The following is a 19,355-nucleotide window of genomic DNA, read 5'->3' on the forward strand; positions in this document are numbered from 1 at the left end:
ATACCAGCAGCCAGCCAGTCAACCAAGCAGACCTTATCGGTGACCTCGACAGGAAACCTGGCAAACTTGCTATTCAGCTTGGGCAGCATGGCAGGGTTGGTCTTTCAGTCATTAGCCTATGGGAGCATTAATAGTATTACATACCAGTAAACCGCATTACCTATTCGGATCTTGCGCATCGGTAGCTACCCCAGCCGTAGAATTTGGCCTTTTTATTGCTGGTCGCGAGAATACCTTGGGATGATACGAGGTCTTTTCAGCCATGGCGGACCCCTGTTTTTATTGGATTTACCAGTGTTTTCTAGGTAACTGATATTCTTGTTGCATCTCAGCTCCTGCATTGTACTGATCAACCTGATGCATTACCTCTTTTTAAGAGAACTGCGAGTAGGATAAGCATTGCCTGACATGGTGCGAGCTTTATTATTCGGCGCTTCTTGTCGCTTTTATAACAGGTCGCCGCTGCGTTGACATAGAGACCTAGACCTGATCCTTTCCATACCGCCCTTCTTCTCTTCATCATCCAACCACTCCTTGGCTGGGGCTATAACCGAAATTTTAGAAGCTTGTTTCAAAAGTGTCCACGATTCATAACACTATTAATCCCAGATCTAACCATGGTCACCGATAGTCAGGAAGCTAGCGATGCAACGATAAGGTGTATCCAGAAGTTGGTGTCTTTTCTTGAAACTCTAGACGACTCCTCTGAAAAGCATGATGAAAACGTAGTGAAGTTCAAGAGCCTACTGGGCTCGTTGCCACCAGACCAGATCAATGCCCACGAAAACAACTGGCTGGAAGAAACCATCTTGCATGTTGCAGCTAGGCAAGGCCTTGTATGGGCCGCTGAGATTCTCCTTGAAGCGAACGCGTCTGTCTCTGAGCAGGATTGTGTCGGACGTCAACCCTTGCACGCAGGGTGCCTGGGGGGTAATCCATCACTTGTTAGGTTGCTTCTAAAATCAGGGGCCAGCATTCTAGCAACCGATCGTGGTAGAAATTTACCCTTCCACGTGGCTGCCTCTGCTGGCCACACCGATATATTGAAAATATTCCTCGAAACAGACCGGAAACCGGCCATTGACGTTAATACACCTGGGAAGTGGAAGATGACAGCACTGCACTGTGCAGCCTGGAATGGACATGAAAAGTCTATCGAGGTTCTACTCGATGCAGGCGCGGAGGTTGATCTACAAGATACGGATGGATGGACTCCATTGATGGCAGCAAAGCAAAGGAACTACATACCTAGTATGTGTATACTGTTGGATAAGAAAGGATACGATCAAGCGAATATCCGGGACAAGGAAGGAAAAACACCGCTTTTAGCGGCGATCGAAGAAAATAATTCGAAAGTGGTGGATATGCTATTAGAACGCTGGCCCAATGAGAATAAGAGGGATCCCAACGTATACCAGAGGTTGCTTTTGTACGAAGCACCTACTCACGAAGAGGGGGTATTGAAAATGCAAAATACCATATTGGAAGCCCTGAGGCAGGATACGGACTCATATGATGGCGCTCTTTCCTGGGCGGCAACAAAATTTGAGAGGCATAGGATTGCAGAGAAGCTTCTCATCCAAAGTCCGTACCCGGAGGTTAGCAAGGCCAGCGCTATTGAGTTGGCTACACAACAAAAGAAACCGGATATACTCTGGTGGCTCGTTGCCACATCCCCACGCAACCCTGAAATTATGAGCAATATCAAGGAAGCCAGAGACATAGCAGAAGCATCAAAAAACGCCCCGCAAGGAATGGGGAAAGATGAAAACAAGAAACTGGAAGACAAGAAGAGAAATCAGAGTAAGTCTGGTGAAGATACTGACGCTACCGCAGCTCATGCAAGTGGAAACGGGTCGAGCGATTGGGTTTACATCATAGACATCCTGCAGTATCCCCCAATAGCCCAGAAATATGACGATATCACTGTTTTGAACCCCCCGGAATTGGAACCAAAGCATGGCAATGTTGTGAACGAACAAGAAGCAACTATCACCCGGTTCTACAAAGCCGAAAAGGTTTCCAGTATAATTCAAAGAACACGCTACCTGAAGGATGTTATATACGAAGAGGGACCCATGAGCATAATGGCGGGTGCAATCTCGGATTTGGAGGAGATTATGAATAAGAGGTCCGAAAATATGGAGGAACGCTCTAGTTCGAGAAGACTTCGAGCCATATATGAGGAAAGTAATATAGCGTTTACTTATATTCATTTGCCGGCTACCAACGTATGTATTCCTAAGCATCTCAGCGGATTATTAGGCACTAACTAACGATAGATCGACTGGATGAAGGTAACAGAAAAACTCTATCGACCTAATATTTTTAGGCTTTTTGATCCATCAGAGGATTTTCTAATCTCTTTCTTAGGACTTATTATTGAAAATCATGGCCGATGAAAACCTCAAGAACGGCGGTGCTAGACACCGTGAGATCAGCTCATTTTTGCAAAGCACCTGGTTTGAAATCCCGGACCAGACTTCTGAGTCACGGTTCATGAGGCCACAGTTTGTGGAGAGGAGACGAATTGCATCCACCAACAAGAAACAAAGTGAGGAACAGAGAGGATCAGACACCAACAATGCGCAGCACAGCGAAGCTCAGGACATCGCTAATCAGAAAACGAACGACCACACAGCCAACAGCCAAGCAGCTAGCGAGCAAGAGATACCGAAGAAGGAAGACGGAAAGGAAGAAGGACAGGAAGGAGAAGAGGAGGAAGAGGAAGGACTATTCATTTCTAGTTCAGCACTTTATGTGAGATTTTTTTTTCTTTTTCGTTTTTATTACTCTTTTATTCATGTTCATATTCAACTTTGTAACATGTTGGATTGTAGATGCCATTCCTATCATTCGCAACACAAAGAGAAATGAACGAATGTAACGACAATGCAAGAATGACAGAAAGCAAAAATCAAACAATTCTCCAAAAAAGTTCCAATAAGAACCCAGAGATCCGAATGAGCATGGAGCAAAAGCTAAGCGAACTAAACAAAAGTTATAAAGACTCAGTCCTCCATAACTCTGCGACTCTTGACGAGGCGTATTATCACTTCGATTTAAAAGACGAGGAAACGTTATCAGAAAGAAATCGCCGTAACCGCAATCAAGTCGTCACTAAGCAGTTACATCCGGGACTCAAAGGTTCTCAAAAGGAGACCTGGTCTTTGCTCCGTGTCAATCAGATTTGGATTTGGACACTAGACGAGAGTAAGTATAGCTACGTGTCATCTTAGAAATGGCTCCTTGCTAAACCTATTTGTTCAGAATGGGTGATTAGCGCCACTTCGCATCCGGTCAACGATATTGAACAATCATGGCTTGATGGGTTTACTGAACATCTCAACAAACGAATAGAGGCAGGAGGAGCCCAGTCCCAACCAGGGTCTGTTGAAGAAATAGTAAAAGCGATGGTCAATTATTGCATTGGATTCTATGAGAGGAGGCGAACTTTCCGAGATTCTGAAAATGGTTGGAAAACCGAACTATCCATTCGCCAACTCTTTTCAAACTATATCAATAAAATAGTCCGTTGTGATCCTTCCGTTTTTGTATGTCTACGTTAACCATGTGATAGGGACGAGAAGAGACCAACCTCTTTACCAAGTTTCAAGATCTCCGAAATGTTTCAGACACTCCCGGGCATGAGAGTGAACCACAGAAACCCCCCCCTGAAGCTCAAAGGCTAGCTAAGTTCAAAGAGGCTACCTCTAAAGCCCACCTGCTCTTCGGTGAGATCAAAGACATCCTTGACGAACTGGGAGTCATCAAGTCGATTATCAACTATCAAATTAATGTTCAAGAAAAACTATTCAAGAATGAACCAAATCATTTTGGACTTACTTCAAGCCATTTTCTCGACGACATCACCGAAATGGAGAGCCGAGCAAATAAGATTCAATCTGCTGTAAGCTTCTCTATGAAATTTCATTCTGGCAGTTACTTACACGTAACCAATCCAGGTCAATTCGACCCTCACCTTGCTGCACAGTGAGATAGCAAACTTTCAAGCCGAAGAATCTGTAAGACAAGGAAAGGAGGCTGTAAAACAGACGGTAGAGTCCGTGAACCAGGGAAAGTTCATGGTGGTATTCACAATAACCACTGCTGTGTTTGTACGTCCCAATATCCCACATTCAAAAAATCTACCTAAGGTATTCGATATTCTAACCCTCAATAGTTACCGCTATCATTCCTCACTTCTCTGTTTGCGGTCGATTCTGACAAGCTCAATGGTACTCCTGCCTGGGTTTTTGGTGTTATCTGTAAGTACTTTCAAGCGAACATAATACGGGTGGGCTCCTTGTATAGGTATCTATTAACATCGGTCCAGTTGGTGTTTCTTTTGCTTTCACCGCTCTTGCATTATGTATACCCTTCTTAATTTCTCTCATATCGCCAGTTACCAAGCCCGCTTGGGGGCATATCAAGAAGCGATACGGCAGGCCAATTAAGGAGCGATATAACAAGTGCATCAGTATGTACTCTAAGTACATGGATGAGCACTTTGGTAAGTTTCACGGTTGTCTTTTTCTTCTCTTTTTCCTATTGTCTATATCCAGACATCGAGAAAGAGTGTGGCTTCGGATGTAGTTTGTGTGCTAACGTGCCTAAAGGTCCTCTCAAGGACGAAGAAAGAAATGGCGGGCGAATCGCCCCGAATGGCCCAGATGAATCCGTGCCCTGCCGTACTGAGTCTTGCAACGTGGGTTGTCAACACCCAACTAGGTAACTACCTAACCTAGGTAGGTATCTAGGTAATCTCGGCATCTGGACACACTAACAAGGGATATTGATAGCCTATGGTCTCCCCTTCGCCATGGGCGGTATTATGGTGCCTGTAGCTGGTTGCATTTTTTTATTCGATATTGCAGCAGAAGTTATCATGTAATGAATAATGAAGTTGAAATTAAACTTAAAGATGGTCACGGCGTTACTAGATTCTGTAGGCGGTGAAGGGAAGATCAGCACAGATCCATGTATTTATTGGTGCCATTCGCCCACTAAGTCTCTCCATTTATATAAGGGGATATCCAGTTTGCGCTTAAGGAAACAAGCGATATCCCCCTATCCCCTTAGCTGCGCATCTCGATACGTACCTCCTACATATCTAGTTGCGGGACAGAAGCTTGACTGCTCATTTTGGGAAGCACCCCAGGCTAAGAGGTCTTGAATACGGGTATAAACGTTAGTTCACAGGTAATATTCACGCAATTCTAAAATTAAAATTCCCCATGCAATATTATGGAAAGATGTTACATAGGTACTGCGGCCCCTATTCAACTGCCTGCTTTACGGCCTAAACTATTGTCATTATTTCACTTTTGACTCGTGCTAATGCATTGTTAAGTAGGGAATAGCTAAGTCTACAATCTACTTGTTGCTTAACAAAGGATTACCTTAATATGTAACTTTTTGGTATCGTGGGAGGGCTGGTAGTGGAGATCAGCTACCTTGGGAATAGCACAACCCACTTACATAGACTTAGTTGGCGGCGATTGGCTCAGAGTTGAGGCTTAATCTTGTAACAGCTCATATTGAGCTGCTATGAAGTAGATTGCCTTGGTCGCCAAAGAAAACAAAGCCAGGGTACAGCAAAGGAATAGATATGATATTCTGTGTTATATTATATGCAATACCTACCTAGATTATGTAGTCAAAATGGTGCATGGTAATGATGCATTGCCCTTACTCAGCCTTGTTCTATATCATAAGAAGGAGTAGATACCTAGTTTTAGAACCAATACGTTGATGACAAGTTGTCGTGGTGGTGATGGTAGAGGCTGCGTTGGAAGGATCTGGGTCAAAGATACGACTAGCAAATCTCGTCACAGCCTTGCCAAACAAAACTCTTGGTATTCTAACCTTTGTGCATATACATAACGTTGTACGGGTGTAATATGGTGCCCGAAATTAAGAAAACCAAGATGTACCATATCCATATCACCAGAATAGAATAGTAAGGACTTCTTGGGACGACGGAAAGGGGTCAACTTCGTCGTGAACACCGCTTAATACCAACCCGACTTATGCTTATCCTCTCTGGGACTGTCGATCAATGTAGCATTCTCTCCACTTGAGATGGGAACCACTTTAGGAGAGATTCAATATAAAAGATCTTCGCGCAGTTCGAGAGAATCTTCATTTTGTTTTTTCAGCCTCGTTATCACCCAATCGCAGTCAATCCTCGGTAGCCCACATCTAGGTCAACTTCACTTTGAACTCTCCTTTCATTAGAAAAGAAAATATCAAACTCAATCATTCAAAATGAAGTTCTCCGCTGCTGTTCTCTTCGCCGCCACCGCTACTGCTGCTGCCGCCGCCGTCGGCAAGCGTGACGTCGCCTTCTCCGTCAGTGGCTTCTCCGCCGGTTGCGCGCGCCATAGTAGCATATGCGTGTAAGTAACGACTCACCGACTCCGATATTTATTACCGATGCAGAGTATACTAAATATGGTTCCAGGTACCACTTCGAGCTCAACTCCCCTGGCGTCGAGACTATTGAATGCTCTGCTCCCGGCCCCGCCAGTCCCAACGGCGAGCTGCCCGAGATCAAGAGGGGGAAGTGCACCGATGCCTCCACGTCCTTCGCTGTAGCCAAGGTTCCCGAGGGCCTGAACTTCAGCGTCCTCTCTGGCGAGCGGACGGCCTCCCACCTCATCCCCAATTCCGAGCTCGTCACCACCAACGAGCCCGACGACATCAGGCAGAACTACAACGGTCCCAAAAACTTCGATCTCACTATATAGATACTTAACCTCGACACTCTTAGACATATCCGCATCTTATTAGAAAGCTTGGGGAGTTCAGCGTATAGACGGATATATGGTAGCCATACCATAGCTTAGGATCTTAGATACCTAATTTAATAGACTCGCGATATCTAATATACTAATTATCGCATCCTTTTAAAGATTATATCTTGTCAACCGTAGATCTCAATGGTTGAATGAACTAGGGAGATATAGGTACCTTATAATAATCATGAAACCTACCTAAGGTAGATATCTAATTCATATCAACCTGTTTACCTCTCAAATTTGCTATAAATTTAATTGTTATATGTCCATATATGACTTCATGCATATCTTAGGTAGTCTGCGAACTGAATGGATAGTCCAGGCGGATACTTAATACCCACAACTTGATCTAGGTATTTATTCCAAGACATCATAAATAATTAGGTACATACCTTGATCATATTTCATACTTACCTGGCAGATATTCCATGTCGTTAGAATATCTTAGGTAGGTGTCTAAGATAAGTATTCACTAACCTGGCTTGATACTTAATAGTACTCGGCGTAGACATGGAAGCGAGGCTCAGAGAATGGTATGGGCATCCCAGAGACGTACTACTCGAGCAGAAGATCTGTCGTATTGTTTACTCGGGATCTTTGGGGTTAATATGACCCTCATATACGGGGATGTCCAGAAAAAAGCGGTTTGTCGACTACAAGAGACGGTCCTCAAGGAGAAAGATGACCAATCCGTATTAACTTGGTGCACCTCCAGCCTTCATCCGCTAACCAACCAAATCGGCCATGTGTTTGCAACTTCCTATTGCAGTTCTAACTAATACCTATTATGACTATAAAGGTGGTACCCAAGAGTATCACATCTACATACCGAATATCTCCAGCCCTCTAACTATACACTCAAGGCACTATTAACCTCTCGGTGGCTTCGACAGAGAGGATTTATATTGCCAATAACACCCATTCTAGTATTCTGGATCGACAGTCGACACCGGACCTTGCTAGTAGAGTAGACGCGAATTATACCTTTTGAAAATAAGTGTTCTGCCTTCTTTCTGATCTGGAGCGGTCATCAGGAACCTAAATGCACAGCTGTGGGCATCATGGTGGCCCTAAAGCACCAGTGTATAAGCCGACCCAACCTGAACGATGATCTACTAGAAAGTACTAGGGGCTATTCGTTGATAATAGATGGACCTGACTCGTGTCGCTCCCAAATCTCAGTCAAATCTGTACTTGTTGGTTTCCTGGATGTCGAGGTTCTTGATGTTAAAGTAGACATAAGGGCTCTCGAAGAGGACAAGACGATATAGAACATCTCCTAATTAAATAGGAGATGAAAGACGGATACACCGGGGAGTTCAGTCACTTGTTCGTGTTAGAAGAGTCCGGTTTCACTTAATCACTACCTACCTCAAAGAAGTAAATCAAAGGTACCTTACGTTGTATGAATTATCAACCTCATTCATGGATCTATAAATCTACATCCTATTCTCCTTCATTCGTCAAAGAACCCACACCTTTACTGAGCAATCCATACGAATACGAATACCTATTTGTTCGTAAAACTCAAAAGGGCTCTCCAGCGAGAACCTACATTTCATTACAACAGAAGTAGGTAATCATTCCCCTAATTACCCTCATACAAATAGGTAGACACCCGACAGTTACAGGTGCCTAACCTTCAGGAGTTTTACTTCTTTCTCTAGCATGAGCCACGCCGCCTGTCCATCCGTCTAAACTGCCTACCTAACTCAACCTAGCCCTAACCAAAATCATCCTTAGCCTCGCCTGTATCCTGTTCTTCCGACGCGTCGAGCTGTGCTTTCAGCGGCGCCGTCTCCAAGCCCGCTCCTGTTGCGCCCCCAGGGACCCCCAACGTGCTAATGCGCCTTCCCCTCATATCCAGAGCCTCGCTCTCTTCGTCCACTGCGTCACTCTTGTCATTACTATCTGCGTCGTCATCTTGGTCACCTGATTCGAGATTTTCGTTAAGCTGTTTTCCGATACCGAGCAGGAACGCGCCGGCATAGTTGAACTTGTCAATGCCGTTCCCACTTGGAAGGTCCGAGTACGTCTTGCGCGCCTCATTTAGACATCGCTGCGCCTGAATGTATTTCGACTGCATTACCCAAGCCTCGGCACCGAGCGCGCTCCACAGCGCTGACTTCCTCCGCCTGCCACCCCAGAGGTGCGTCCCCATACCCTGCTTAGACGCATAACAGACCGCCAGGCGCTCTTTGATCAAAGCATCCCCTATGGGGCCTAATATCCTGCTCTCCAGGAGTCGGATTCCCCACTTTGCAGCGCTATCGATGTTCGAGCCACCGCGCAGCCGTAAGAGTTCCATTCCAAGAGCAAGACATCGAAGGGCGCCGTATGGCGCGCCGCAACGTGTGATATATGAATAAAGAGCGGCTTCGAATGCGGTATCTATAGTTTCGGCTCTGGATCTAGCTGATAGATTTTGGGGCATGATGAGGAGACTGATGGCAGACATCTCGCTCGCCGCGGCGTGGTATCTCCACGCTTTGTCATTATTGAAATCGGTACGTAGAAGTTCGTATGTGGAATGGGCCAACTTCCAGTCTCGTAGCATGAAAGCGTAATCGGCCAACTTCCGCATTATGGCTTCGGCAGCGTCTTGGCGATAAAACCCGAGTGAATCATAATTGCTCCCCGAGCTCTGTCCCAGAACTGATGATCTAGGGTTGCTTCCAAAACCCCATCGCTTCGTCAAGCCAACAAACCGACCAGCAAGACCTCTTCGGCGCGAGGCCACTTGGTCATTCCATACCGACACATGGCGTTCCATCGTGGGTATTATGGATTGCGTAACCATTTCGCGGATGAATGTGCGAATGGCAGTGGCGTCAGATTCAAATATATACCTAGTTGGATCTTCGAAATCCTCTTGATCTTCACTTCTTCGAAGATCAGCTAATTCCTCCGCAGCCGACATCCACTCGCTCCGAGGGAGGGGTATGCTGTCGTCGTCGGTAGCCACACTTTGGGTCCCCCTTATTCGGAGCAAGTGACAATGGAGGCCCAGGCTCCGCTTCATCTGGTCAAAAAGTGACATAGATCTCGTAATATCATCTCTCTCTTCCTCGTGAACGAGAACGTAATAACGTAAGAATTCGGCATCGACCCAGTTGGGTAAACGCCTATCACCCGTGCTTGATTCGATGTATAATCTCCGGAGGGTCTCTATTGGCGTTGGGTTCCGCGAGCTTATTGCTATTACGCAAGCAACCGGATGTGCAAACGTCTCGTGCGGTACCATAGGTAGGCCCGAGAGCAACCGACGTAAATATAAGCCATAATACGGCGAGGGTATGTCGATATCTAGACCGTTATTTGTAGGACTCTGAGGTAAGCTAAAGAATGATCCTTCAGCATAGTTCAAGTGGCGATCCACGACGGCCTCAACATCTGAGATGGAGATTCCTTGTCCCCTCCTAGGATCGCTGGACTTCTCCGAGGCTCCATTTGTCCTCGGGGCAGATGCAGGTCTTAAGCCGGCTGTTACGGGTTCCGGGTGTACAATACCCTCTCCAAAGCGGACAAAGTGTACCGAGTAGTCCTCGTATGTCCTACTCGAGCCGTTGCTGTCCCGTATTATAACCTTTCCTTGGACGCGCTCTCCAAAGGGTCTGAGGAGCTCCCACAAACCACGGTTAAACCCCTTCTCTTTTAGTAAGATATCGGTATCTTCGGATGTGTATACCGCAACATGGGGTACAAATGCCCTCAGAATGAGGTTGAGCGGATCACCCGGAGTGTCCCCTGCGCCAGAAGCGAGTGCAAGGCCGTTGTTCGGGGCTGCACCGAATATAGAACCGGCGGCTATTCGGGAGGGTGGGCGACCAACAGGTGACTGGGAACGAGAAGTGGGAGGCGACAGAGTAGATGCGTAGAGAGAAGCGGCGGAGGGATGGGAGCGGCGGTAAGGGAGGCTGAATTCGGAGCGGAAGAGCGACGGCGAGACATCGTTAAGAGTATGTCGGGCTTTCTGGACTCTTGAGATAGAGGCGGCTACGGGGGAAGCAGGGAGTGATCCGCTCCCATCTTGCGAATCATAATCGGAAGGCGGCATCAAGTCGGACAGGTATGCCTACGGTACTCTGGCCCTCGAAACGACTCGACTGCCGGTTGTCGCATCTGTAGATGACGATTTAAAGGCGGGTGGGTGACAGTTGAGTTGAAAGGCGACAGGTGTAATAGGAACGGCGATGGCGGGATGTCTGTTGAGCAGTGGAGCGGTTGAGAGGTTTCCGGCGTCGCGATGTAGTATATGCGGTTATAAGCCGTTATGATTTCAAGGGATTGTTAAGACAGACAAACAATGAATGTGAATGTTGTGTTGTATTCAGTTCGACATTTGACGATGTCTTGGGAGTTTTCCATTTCCATTGACCATTCAATTAAACAAAATTGGGTACAACTGTATTGTACGAAGTAGCGAAGTAGCGAAGTAGCGAAGTAGTCAGCCAAATTTAGGTCCCGTCAAGCCCCATAATGAGTAGCCGACATCCGGTATCTGGTACCTCTTCATATTGTACATATTGTACGTACTTTAGGTAATCATATCGATAGCAGAGCCACAATGTAAAGCCCTGGTACGTTAGGTAATTTTGAGGCTGATGCAAACTTGGATTACAGCTATGTACATCCTATGAGTTCCCCTCCCCCTTTTAAAGTTTACTTTAAACTCAGGTACCTACCTAGACCTTTTGAAAAATAGATTTAAAGATCCCTTTTCGATTGAAGGCTGAAGCGTTGTCTCAAATCAGAGAACACCTCATAGGTTTTTTTATGTTTACGTGCGATGCCGTCCTCCTAACGAATGTCGACTTAGACGTAAGGACATCAGTCATCAAACAACCGTTACCGCTAACATGTATAACTTATACTGCCTAACTACATGTAGGTACTTTAAGACAGGTATACTGTTTCGTTATAAGATAGGTCGACGTTATTAATGTATCCAACTAATAAATGTGCTTTTAGTACGTAAAGCCCAAGGTAAAAAGGTAAGGCACATGGCATAAAACATCAGAATTGTTATTAGAATAGTTAATTAACAACACGATGCTACTTTCAATTAAAAAAAAACACCACAGCTATACTTGTATAGACTCTTGATCTTTCATATTGCCATACCGTCTTCAACATCGAGGATGCTCAGGAGCTCATTGGTACTATATTCTTACAAGGCTTCTTTACTTATGCCGAGAACATACCTTCCTATGTAATCTCTTTCAATTCAGAGTGGTAAAGTCGAGACCATTCTTTACAAATATTGGAAGAACCAATCTATCCTCTAGGACGACGTCAATATGCAAAGTAGAACAGGAGACCGGAGTTAATTCCAACCGGTGTTACGTGAGATGAGACGTTGCATCTGCCCAGCAGAAAGCACCTCAACCGATGCCAGATTCCACTGGCTTTTGACAATGGCACCTTTGCCTGCTACCGGATTGAGGTTCATTCACCCGTAATCTGCCGATGGCTTGCTTAGTCCTTCTATCCCTAACCTTACTACTTGGGTAGTTGCAGTAGATCCGGCAGTTGGGACTTGGATATATTGAACTATTCCTAAGTACCTCTAGATACGTAGCTAATAAAGAAAGATTGTATACCTAGTCTATACATCCCGTCAACTTGTTATAGATTTAAAAGTTAGATTAAACTTTGGGATTGTTGAAGAAAGGCAGATTCGTGAGAGGTTCGATTGGGGAATCGATTTCAACTGCCTACACCTATATAAATAAGTCAAGAGGGATCTAGACCTCGAAGCCTGTCGGTTTGATAATGGTTACCTAAGACATAAAGTGTAGAATTAATGTAGGGGCCAAACCTAACCTGAAAAAGATGACCATTCCCTCGTCGAATTCCTAGAGGTACTCATATAGGAGGTATGGACCTAATGTATAAGAAACCCTGATTGGCTCGTGCCGTTCTAGTTGGCTTAAAAGGGCAATAATCAATTAGATATTAGTAGCGTGATAACTACCTAAGGTAGGTACCTAGGTACTTACATCATATCTAGAGGTCTTATTAAGAGTAAAAGAAGCTTATTAAAAAGGGGGTTTATTGAAAGTGGGAAAGTCATGACTCAGATCATAATCGAGATCTGAGCTCGGACGAGATCGTAAGAGATCTAGACCCAATCTCATGCTCATGCTGTAAACTGCCAGCTCATGGATTTTGATCCCACATATCGGACCCGAAATCAACAGCAAAGGAAAAGGGGAGAGGAAGAAAAAAGGCATTTCCATCGAGACGCAATTAGGTCAGGAATGACCCGATCAAAAAGGAATTCCAATGTGTAATATAAACCTCAAACAGCGTGTTCGCAAAATTTGCCAAGGTGGCTGAACATGCAATGGGATAAATTGGCAATATTGGCTGCAGCAAGGCTCGCGTTTACTGTCTGCACTGCGACCCTACCTTTTTCTGCCCGTCCTAGATTTTTAATACCCTTAACACCTTTAACATGAAGCTGTGTTCGTACTAAGCGAACCGACCCGCTCAGGCACCACACACACACACACGCAGAGATATGCCGTATTATTCTTGTAGCCCACCCCCTGCTGCATAGGTAATATGCCGGTACGATTCGCGATAATCGAGCCATCTTTCCTCATACGTGTATATTGAGCTGACGAGGCCTCGTCCGCTTGGGAATATCTACCTAGTGAGACTCGAATGCTGACTGGCGGCAGCGCAGCGCAACGTGTTAGCTAGTTCTAGCGGTTGACTGGTTGGCTAGCTGTAAGAGGCTTTCCTAAATGTCCTATGCCGGTGCTATGGATGCCATTCTAATTACCGGTATTCTCCTCTTGGCATTTTGCCGACCGCTTATATGCATCCGTGGTCGGCCAGGCTCATTATTTCATGCAAGCCACCTCGTATATCTCGCAGGAGCGCAGCTGGTATCATAACAGGTCGAACGACTTTATAAGCGTCGGAGTCGAGGTCTGATGTTAGGCGTAACTTTACCTAGGCGAAGAAAGCTGGCCAAGTTACAACATGAACGTGCGGCTGTACTGCAGCAGGAATGACGGATGAATTGTAACCCCCTTAAGGCCAAAGTAGTGAGTCTCGATCTCGCATATTGACAGAAAAGATTGAAAGGAAGAGGGAGGAAATTTCTTCAAAGCCCCCTAAAATGTCCGGTCCGGGTATTCCGCCAGTCATAGCCTTTCGCTATCATATTAATTTGCTCGTGTTCCTGGCTGCTGTATAACCCATCAGATCGAGAGTGTGGAGAACCCTGTCTTGAACCTGCAGATTCGCAATCTTGGGTTCAGCCAATATTGCCCAAGAACGAAGTTCATTTAGCCATTCCAATGACCTTAACGACCACATCCACATGTAACCTTGGATCTCGTCTACTGGAATGAAAGAAGAAGAAAAATTCTCCTGTCAAGCGAGCATGACCCCTGATCAGACCTGTCAATATAAGTCTATATCATGCTGCCAGACGACTTGAACCTTGGATGATCGTCCAGCGTTGAGCCATCCTGGGACTCAACATGAGGTTAACTAAGGTTATTGGCGGTATCACCGCCGCCTTGCTCGTGAGCGGTGTAGCAGGTGCCAGGCTGCCCGAGAGACAGGATGTTTCCCTTGCTCCTCCTCCGCCCAGCTCACCCCCGGCACCCCCGGCATCACCAAGCTCTTCAAAGTCCTCGAGCGTTCCCAATACTTCAAAGACTACCAAGCTGTCAATCACGGCTTCTGCCACCACTAAGCCCGCAGCTCCGGCTCCAGTTGCGACATGCACGGCGCATTTGCTAGTAGACGATTTCTCTCAGTGGGAGAACGGCGAGAACTCTCTGAAGGGAGCTACAAGCGGTAAGAATATTTTCCCAGCAGGCTCTACAAAGCCGGATACTAAACCCTTGAACAGATGACCAGACTATGAATGCTACTAGTACCGATGGAGGCATTTTAACGTTTACGCCCAATAACATCGATGTATCTTACATCTACGAGCAGTTCGACTGTCTAGACACGGTAGCACGCAAGTACGACTCCGTATCGTTCAACATCAAGGGCCCCGAAGCGGCCTCGGTCTCCATTGAGCTGCAAACCGTCACCGAATGCTCAGAGACCGAGTACCAAAGCCACTACTACACACTAAACGGTTTAAGCGGTTCCCTACAGACGATCAACATTCCATTGAATAATTGGGAGGGAGCTGGCTTAGAAGGAGTTGTCGGTATCCTTTGGTACGGCTTCTCCGCTGGGTTGACCGGTACCGATAACGAATGGCAACTGGATAACCTACAATTCTTGTGCTCTGGTGTTGCGCCGCCCAAGGACCCCGAACCTCCGGCAACTACTACCAAGCCTACTGAGCCCGATCCACCAGTGGTAACCGTTACAACTACCATCTATACAACTCTGCCTGGCGGTGACGTTACGACTACGACGGAGACCACTACAGGAAGCTGGAGCACTCCTGGCAAGCCAACGACCACGAAGCAAACTACTACCACAAAGCGTCCCGGATGGCCTACTACTACTTCCCGTCCCATCTGGCCGACCGAGCCTCCATGGTGGGATGATGACCCATGGGACGACGACCCAGGCTGGGGAGGCTGGCCTGATGACGGTATCGTGCCGCAGCAAGTCAGAGCAACCGCCACCGTCGACCCTACACCGGTACCTTCGATAGTCACAAACGTCCAGCAGATTGTAGCCCGCGACGAAGGTGCAAAGTGCGACCACCTTCTCGTCGACGACTTCATCTCCCAATCTCGACTGACTTTTCTCTTCTACAACGCCTTGCTGAAGTCGAGCAGTGATGATGGAACGATGAAATCCGTCGCGGTTAAGAACAACAGAGTCACTTTCACCCCTCAAGATACCGACTCGTACTGGTACACCCAGCTCGGCTGCATTGATGCGAGACAATACGGAGGAATCTCGCTTCGCATCTCGGCCGCTTCTGGTACGTCTTTCGACGTTCAGCTTTCTTCGACCAAGGGAGCATGCGGCAGCGAGGATACAAATGATGTTGTTTTGACGTCAAAAGAGCTCGGCTGGACGTTTAACGGGAAGGAGCAGCTTTACTCGATCCCCTTCTCTAAGTTCAAGGGGCTTGACCTGACCAAGTTCGAAACGATCTTCATCTCCAATTTGAAGAAGCCTGTTACCTTTGGGCCCATAGCCTTGTACTGTGGAAACGAGGTCGTCGAATACATCCCCCCCGCGGTTATCGAGCCGTCTGGTCCGACCGAGACGGTACCAGCGCCCCCGAGCAAGGCTACGAACCTCGTGATCGACAAGTTTGCTAACTCGGAGACCAACGCCTTGGGGCAATGGCACGGAGCAGACGAGGGGATTACATTGACCTTCAAGAAGAACACAATGACGCTGAAGACTAACGACTCGGACCTGATGTGGGTTACCCAAGTCTCCGATACCTGCAGGGACCTCACCGAGTTCGACGGGTCTTACCTCCACGTCGCTTACACCGGAAGCAACCTGTTCACCGTCGCCCTGCAGCAGCACAACGAGAAGTGCAACAACGACATCTACCCCTACCCCGAGACCTGGGACTCCCTCGAGGCCTCGCGGTACAGCACCGAGACGGACATCTGGATCCCGCTGAACCACTTCAACGTGGAGCGCAAGCGGGCCATCGGGTTCGCGTTCAAGGGGTTCTACAGCGCCACGCCCACCGTCTTCTCCAAGATCGAGATCGTCAGCGAGATCCCCAAGTCGTTCCAGGTCCCGGAGAAGCTGCCGTCGGGCCAGTTCATCTTCGCCTGCAAGCGGCCCAACTCCTTCGCCTTCGCCATCGACGACGGGGACCCCGTCTTCGCCCAGCAGGTCATGAAGACGATCGACGACGCCGGCATCACCGTCACCTTCTTCACGGTCGGCGCGCCGCTGCGGGACCCCACCACGAACCTCAGCGCCATCTACAACGAGATGGCGGCCAAGGGCCACCAGATCGCGCTGCACAGCTACACGCACCCGCCCCTGGAGGGCCTGCCGGACGACGCCTCCATCGACTGGGAGTACTCGAACGACATCGAGGCGGTCAAGGAGACCTTCGACGGGCTGACGCCGCGGTACTTCCGGCCGCCGTTCGGGACGGAAGGCGCGCGGATGCGGCAGCGGCTCGCGGCGCTGATCGAGGACCCGTACATCGTGCAGTGGAGCGTGGACGTGGAGGACTGGCTGTGGGCGGAGTCGGACACGCCGGAGAAGCAGCTGGAGGCGTTCAAGCGGGACGTCGCGGCCGGCGGCAACATCGTCGTCATGCACTACCTATATAACAGCACCGTCAGCTACCTCAAGGAGTTCATCGACATCGCCAAGGCCACCGGGAAGCAGCTCATGCGCGTCGACCAGTGCATGATGGACCCGAACGCGCCGCCGCTGCCGGGTGAGAAGAAATAATAAAAGCCAGGGAGGGGCTAGGTTGGGGTTGGAATAGGGGTTCAGGGGTATTGTATGTACCTACCTACCTGAGGTTAGGTACCTATGTATGATGTATATAAAAATTGACTTGGCTTGATTAATTGTACATTCCCTTGCTAGTGCTTAATTTAAAAAACAAAACGCCATTGGTTTTGATTGATATATTCTATCGTATAAGAGCTGAGCTGTGAATGTTGTGATTCGACGTGTATGTACGGCCCTTAGTAATCGCCCTGGTATATCACGATCCCATGGTGGAGGCCATCACCAACTAATCCGCCTTCGGGAATATGTTCATATGGTGAAATATTATTTACATGATGGGCTTATATGTAGTAATTATATAGAAGGTACCTATCTTAGGTAGACATATACCTTGGTATCTTTGCAAGCATTTAGACTCCTTTCGACTTTGTACGTATCTCCCATTAAACAGCATCGCGTGAAGTAATCAACAAGTTGCGTGCTTACATCTTGTACTTGAACCTGGGCAGATCTACACGCAACCATTAGCATGCATGTACTATAATCCTTGAGGAGGGTATGTCGCCATCGCACTCTACATCCAATAGCAAGCTGTTGATTAATCAGTCCTATTTCATCGTAGCGGTATATATGAGCATTGTCACAAGATAGAATTAGCTTCGTTGTTCCTGAAGGAGCTATCCCCCGAGGATCCAAACAGGGGTCAGTAAACTGAACCATGGAAGCGAAATCTCGCTACCAGCCGTTCTTGCTCAGATCTGTTCAGGAAGCGGCTTAAATGGCTAGTTTTTGTCATTGCTATTCAACACTGCCTTTTGATACGTCGGATTATTACCCTAGGGCTACAGCTATTCAGGGTAGCTTAAGTAAATATAAAGATACATATTCTTTACTGCAGATGCCACAGCGCTCGCCAACCTTTTCTCGTTAAACTTCGAACGTAGAATACCATTTCAGTAAACCCAAGACATTTTCTTTTTTAATATAATTATCTATAACCATGCCTCTCCCTTCCGACGAAAAGGTCGTTCAGACCAGTAATGCCATAGTTAGCACACTCCATGATATCTTCGGGCCACACCCTGGATTCCGACCTGGCATGTTGCCATCGCATATTCCTCGCACGGTAATATAAGACTTACTAACGTTGTTCCTAGCACACGCAAAAGGAGTCTTACTAAACGGCACCTTCACCCCCACCGAGGAAGCCAAAGCTCTCTCGAAAGCACCTCACTTCAACAACCCCTCGACCCCCATCATAGCACGCTTCTCCAGCTCCACCGGGATCCCAGAACTGCCGGACACGGATCCCAACGGCAACCCTCGCGGCTTCGCCATCCGCTTCCTGCTAGCCGAGACCCCCCGCCGCGTGCACACGGACATCATCACGCACTCGGTCGACGGCTTCCCCGGCTCCAACGGGCAGGACGCGCTGGACTTCTTCACCGCGGTGAGGGACGGTTCCCTCGAGACCTACCTAGCCTCGCACCCCCAAGCCCGGGCCTTCGTCGACCTCCCGAAGCCCACGCCCGTAAGCTTCGGCAGGGAGAAGTACTTCGGCGTGAACGCGTTCAAGTTCGTCTCCGCCGGCGGGAAGGAGACGTATATCCGGTACCGCGTTGTCCCGGCCTCCTCTGCCGGCGGGGAAGCATACCTCGACGAAGCCGCGCTCAAGGACAAAAGCCCGACGTTCCTATACGACGACGTCCCGGAGCTGCTCGAGTCCGGACCCATCATGTTCAAGCTGAATGCGCAGATCGCGGAGGACGGGGACGTGACTGATGATAACACCGCCAAGTGGCCGGAAGACCGACGGGTCGTCGAGCTCGGCACGATCAAGTTGGAGTCCGTCGCAGATGACCAGGCCGCGCAGCAGAAGCAGATCATCTTCGACCCTATCCCGAGGGTCGACGGGGTCGAAGCATCGGCAGATCCGTTGTTGGAGGTTCGCGCTGGGATTTATCTGATAAGTGGTCGTGAGAGGCGTGCTGCGTGAAGATCCAAATAACCTGCCTGTGTCTTTATAGCTAACCTGTGTTACCCGTAACCTCAGACAGTAAGCTTACATTTCTTCGCGGAAAGACAAAACTTGTTCCCTTACCTTTTCATTTTGATCCGTGACAATGTTAATTGCCGAACAGGAATAGCCACCCCAGGTAC

At 47.8% G+C, this 19,355-nt stretch overlaps 5 protein-coding genes across 5 annotated transcripts; 4 read left to right on the forward strand and 1 right to left on the reverse strand.

Moving 5' to 3' along the window:
- Nucleotides 1–617: 617 nt before the first annotated feature.
- F4812DRAFT_464149 (uncharacterized protein) lies at nucleotides 618–4,847 on the forward strand (the record flags this gene model as incomplete). Its single annotated transcript, XM_047938318.1, has 11 exons — nucleotides 618–2,231; nucleotides 2,283–2,297; nucleotides 2,374–2,760; nucleotides 2,841–3,213; nucleotides 3,271–3,530; nucleotides 3,581–3,910; nucleotides 3,966–4,118; nucleotides 4,184–4,268; nucleotides 4,337–4,513; nucleotides 4,620–4,708; nucleotides 4,803–4,847. The coding sequence occupies 11 exons, from the start codon at nucleotides 618–620 to the stop codon at nucleotides 4,845–4,847; spliced, it is 3,528 nt and encodes a 1,175-aa protein (XP_047785348.1).
- Nucleotides 4,848–5,885: 1,038 nt separating this feature from the next.
- F4812DRAFT_290367 (uncharacterized protein) lies at nucleotides 5,886–6,852 on the forward strand. The gene is made up of 2 exons (XM_047931137.1): nucleotides 5,886–6,401; nucleotides 6,467–6,852. The coding sequence occupies exons 1-2, from the start codon at nucleotides 6,271–6,273 to the stop codon at nucleotides 6,750–6,752; spliced, it is 417 nt and encodes a 138-aa protein (XP_047785349.1). The 5' UTR covers nucleotides 5,886–6,270; the 3' UTR covers nucleotides 6,753–6,852.
- Nucleotides 6,853–8,133: 1,281 nt separating this feature from the next.
- On the reverse strand, nucleotides 8,134–11,215 carry F4812DRAFT_448287 (ER-golgi trafficking TRAPP I complex 85 kDa subunit-domain-containing protein). Its single transcript, XM_047935847.1, has one exon. It carries the CDS (start codon nucleotides 10,858–10,860, stop codon nucleotides 8,527–8,529), a length of 2,334 nt encoding a protein of 777 aa, XP_047785350.1. The 5' UTR covers nucleotides 10,861–11,215; the 3' UTR covers nucleotides 8,134–8,526.
- A 2,476-nt stretch (nucleotides 11,216–13,691) lies between these two features.
- F4812DRAFT_469596 (carbohydrate esterase family 4 protein) lies at nucleotides 13,692–17,189 on the forward strand (the record flags this gene model as incomplete). The annotated part of the gene is made up of 2 exons (XM_047938888.1): nucleotides 13,692–14,627; nucleotides 14,683–17,189. Exons 1-2 carry the CDS (start codon nucleotides 14,306–14,308, stop codon nucleotides 17,187–17,189), a joined length of 2,829 nt encoding a protein of 942 aa, XP_047785351.1. The 5' UTR covers nucleotides 13,692–14,305.
- A 780-nt stretch (nucleotides 17,190–17,969) lies between these two features.
- On the forward strand, nucleotides 17,970–19,344 carry F4812DRAFT_290429 (catalase related protein). The gene is made up of 2 exons (XM_047931139.1): nucleotides 17,970–18,292; nucleotides 18,353–19,344. Exons 1-2 carry the CDS (start codon nucleotides 18,196–18,198, stop codon nucleotides 19,189–19,191), a joined length of 936 nt encoding a protein of 311 aa, XP_047785352.1. The 5' UTR covers nucleotides 17,970–18,195; the 3' UTR covers nucleotides 19,192–19,344.
- Nucleotides 19,345–19,355: the final 11 nt, after the last annotated feature.

This window comes from Daldinia caldariorum (assembly GCF_022478825.1).
Source record: "Daldinia caldariorum strain CBS 122874 unplaced genomic scaffold F4812scaffold_32, whole genome shotgun sequence".
Classification (NCBI taxonomy): Eukaryota; Fungi; Ascomycota; class Sordariomycetes; order Xylariales; family Hypoxylaceae; genus Daldinia; species Daldinia caldariorum.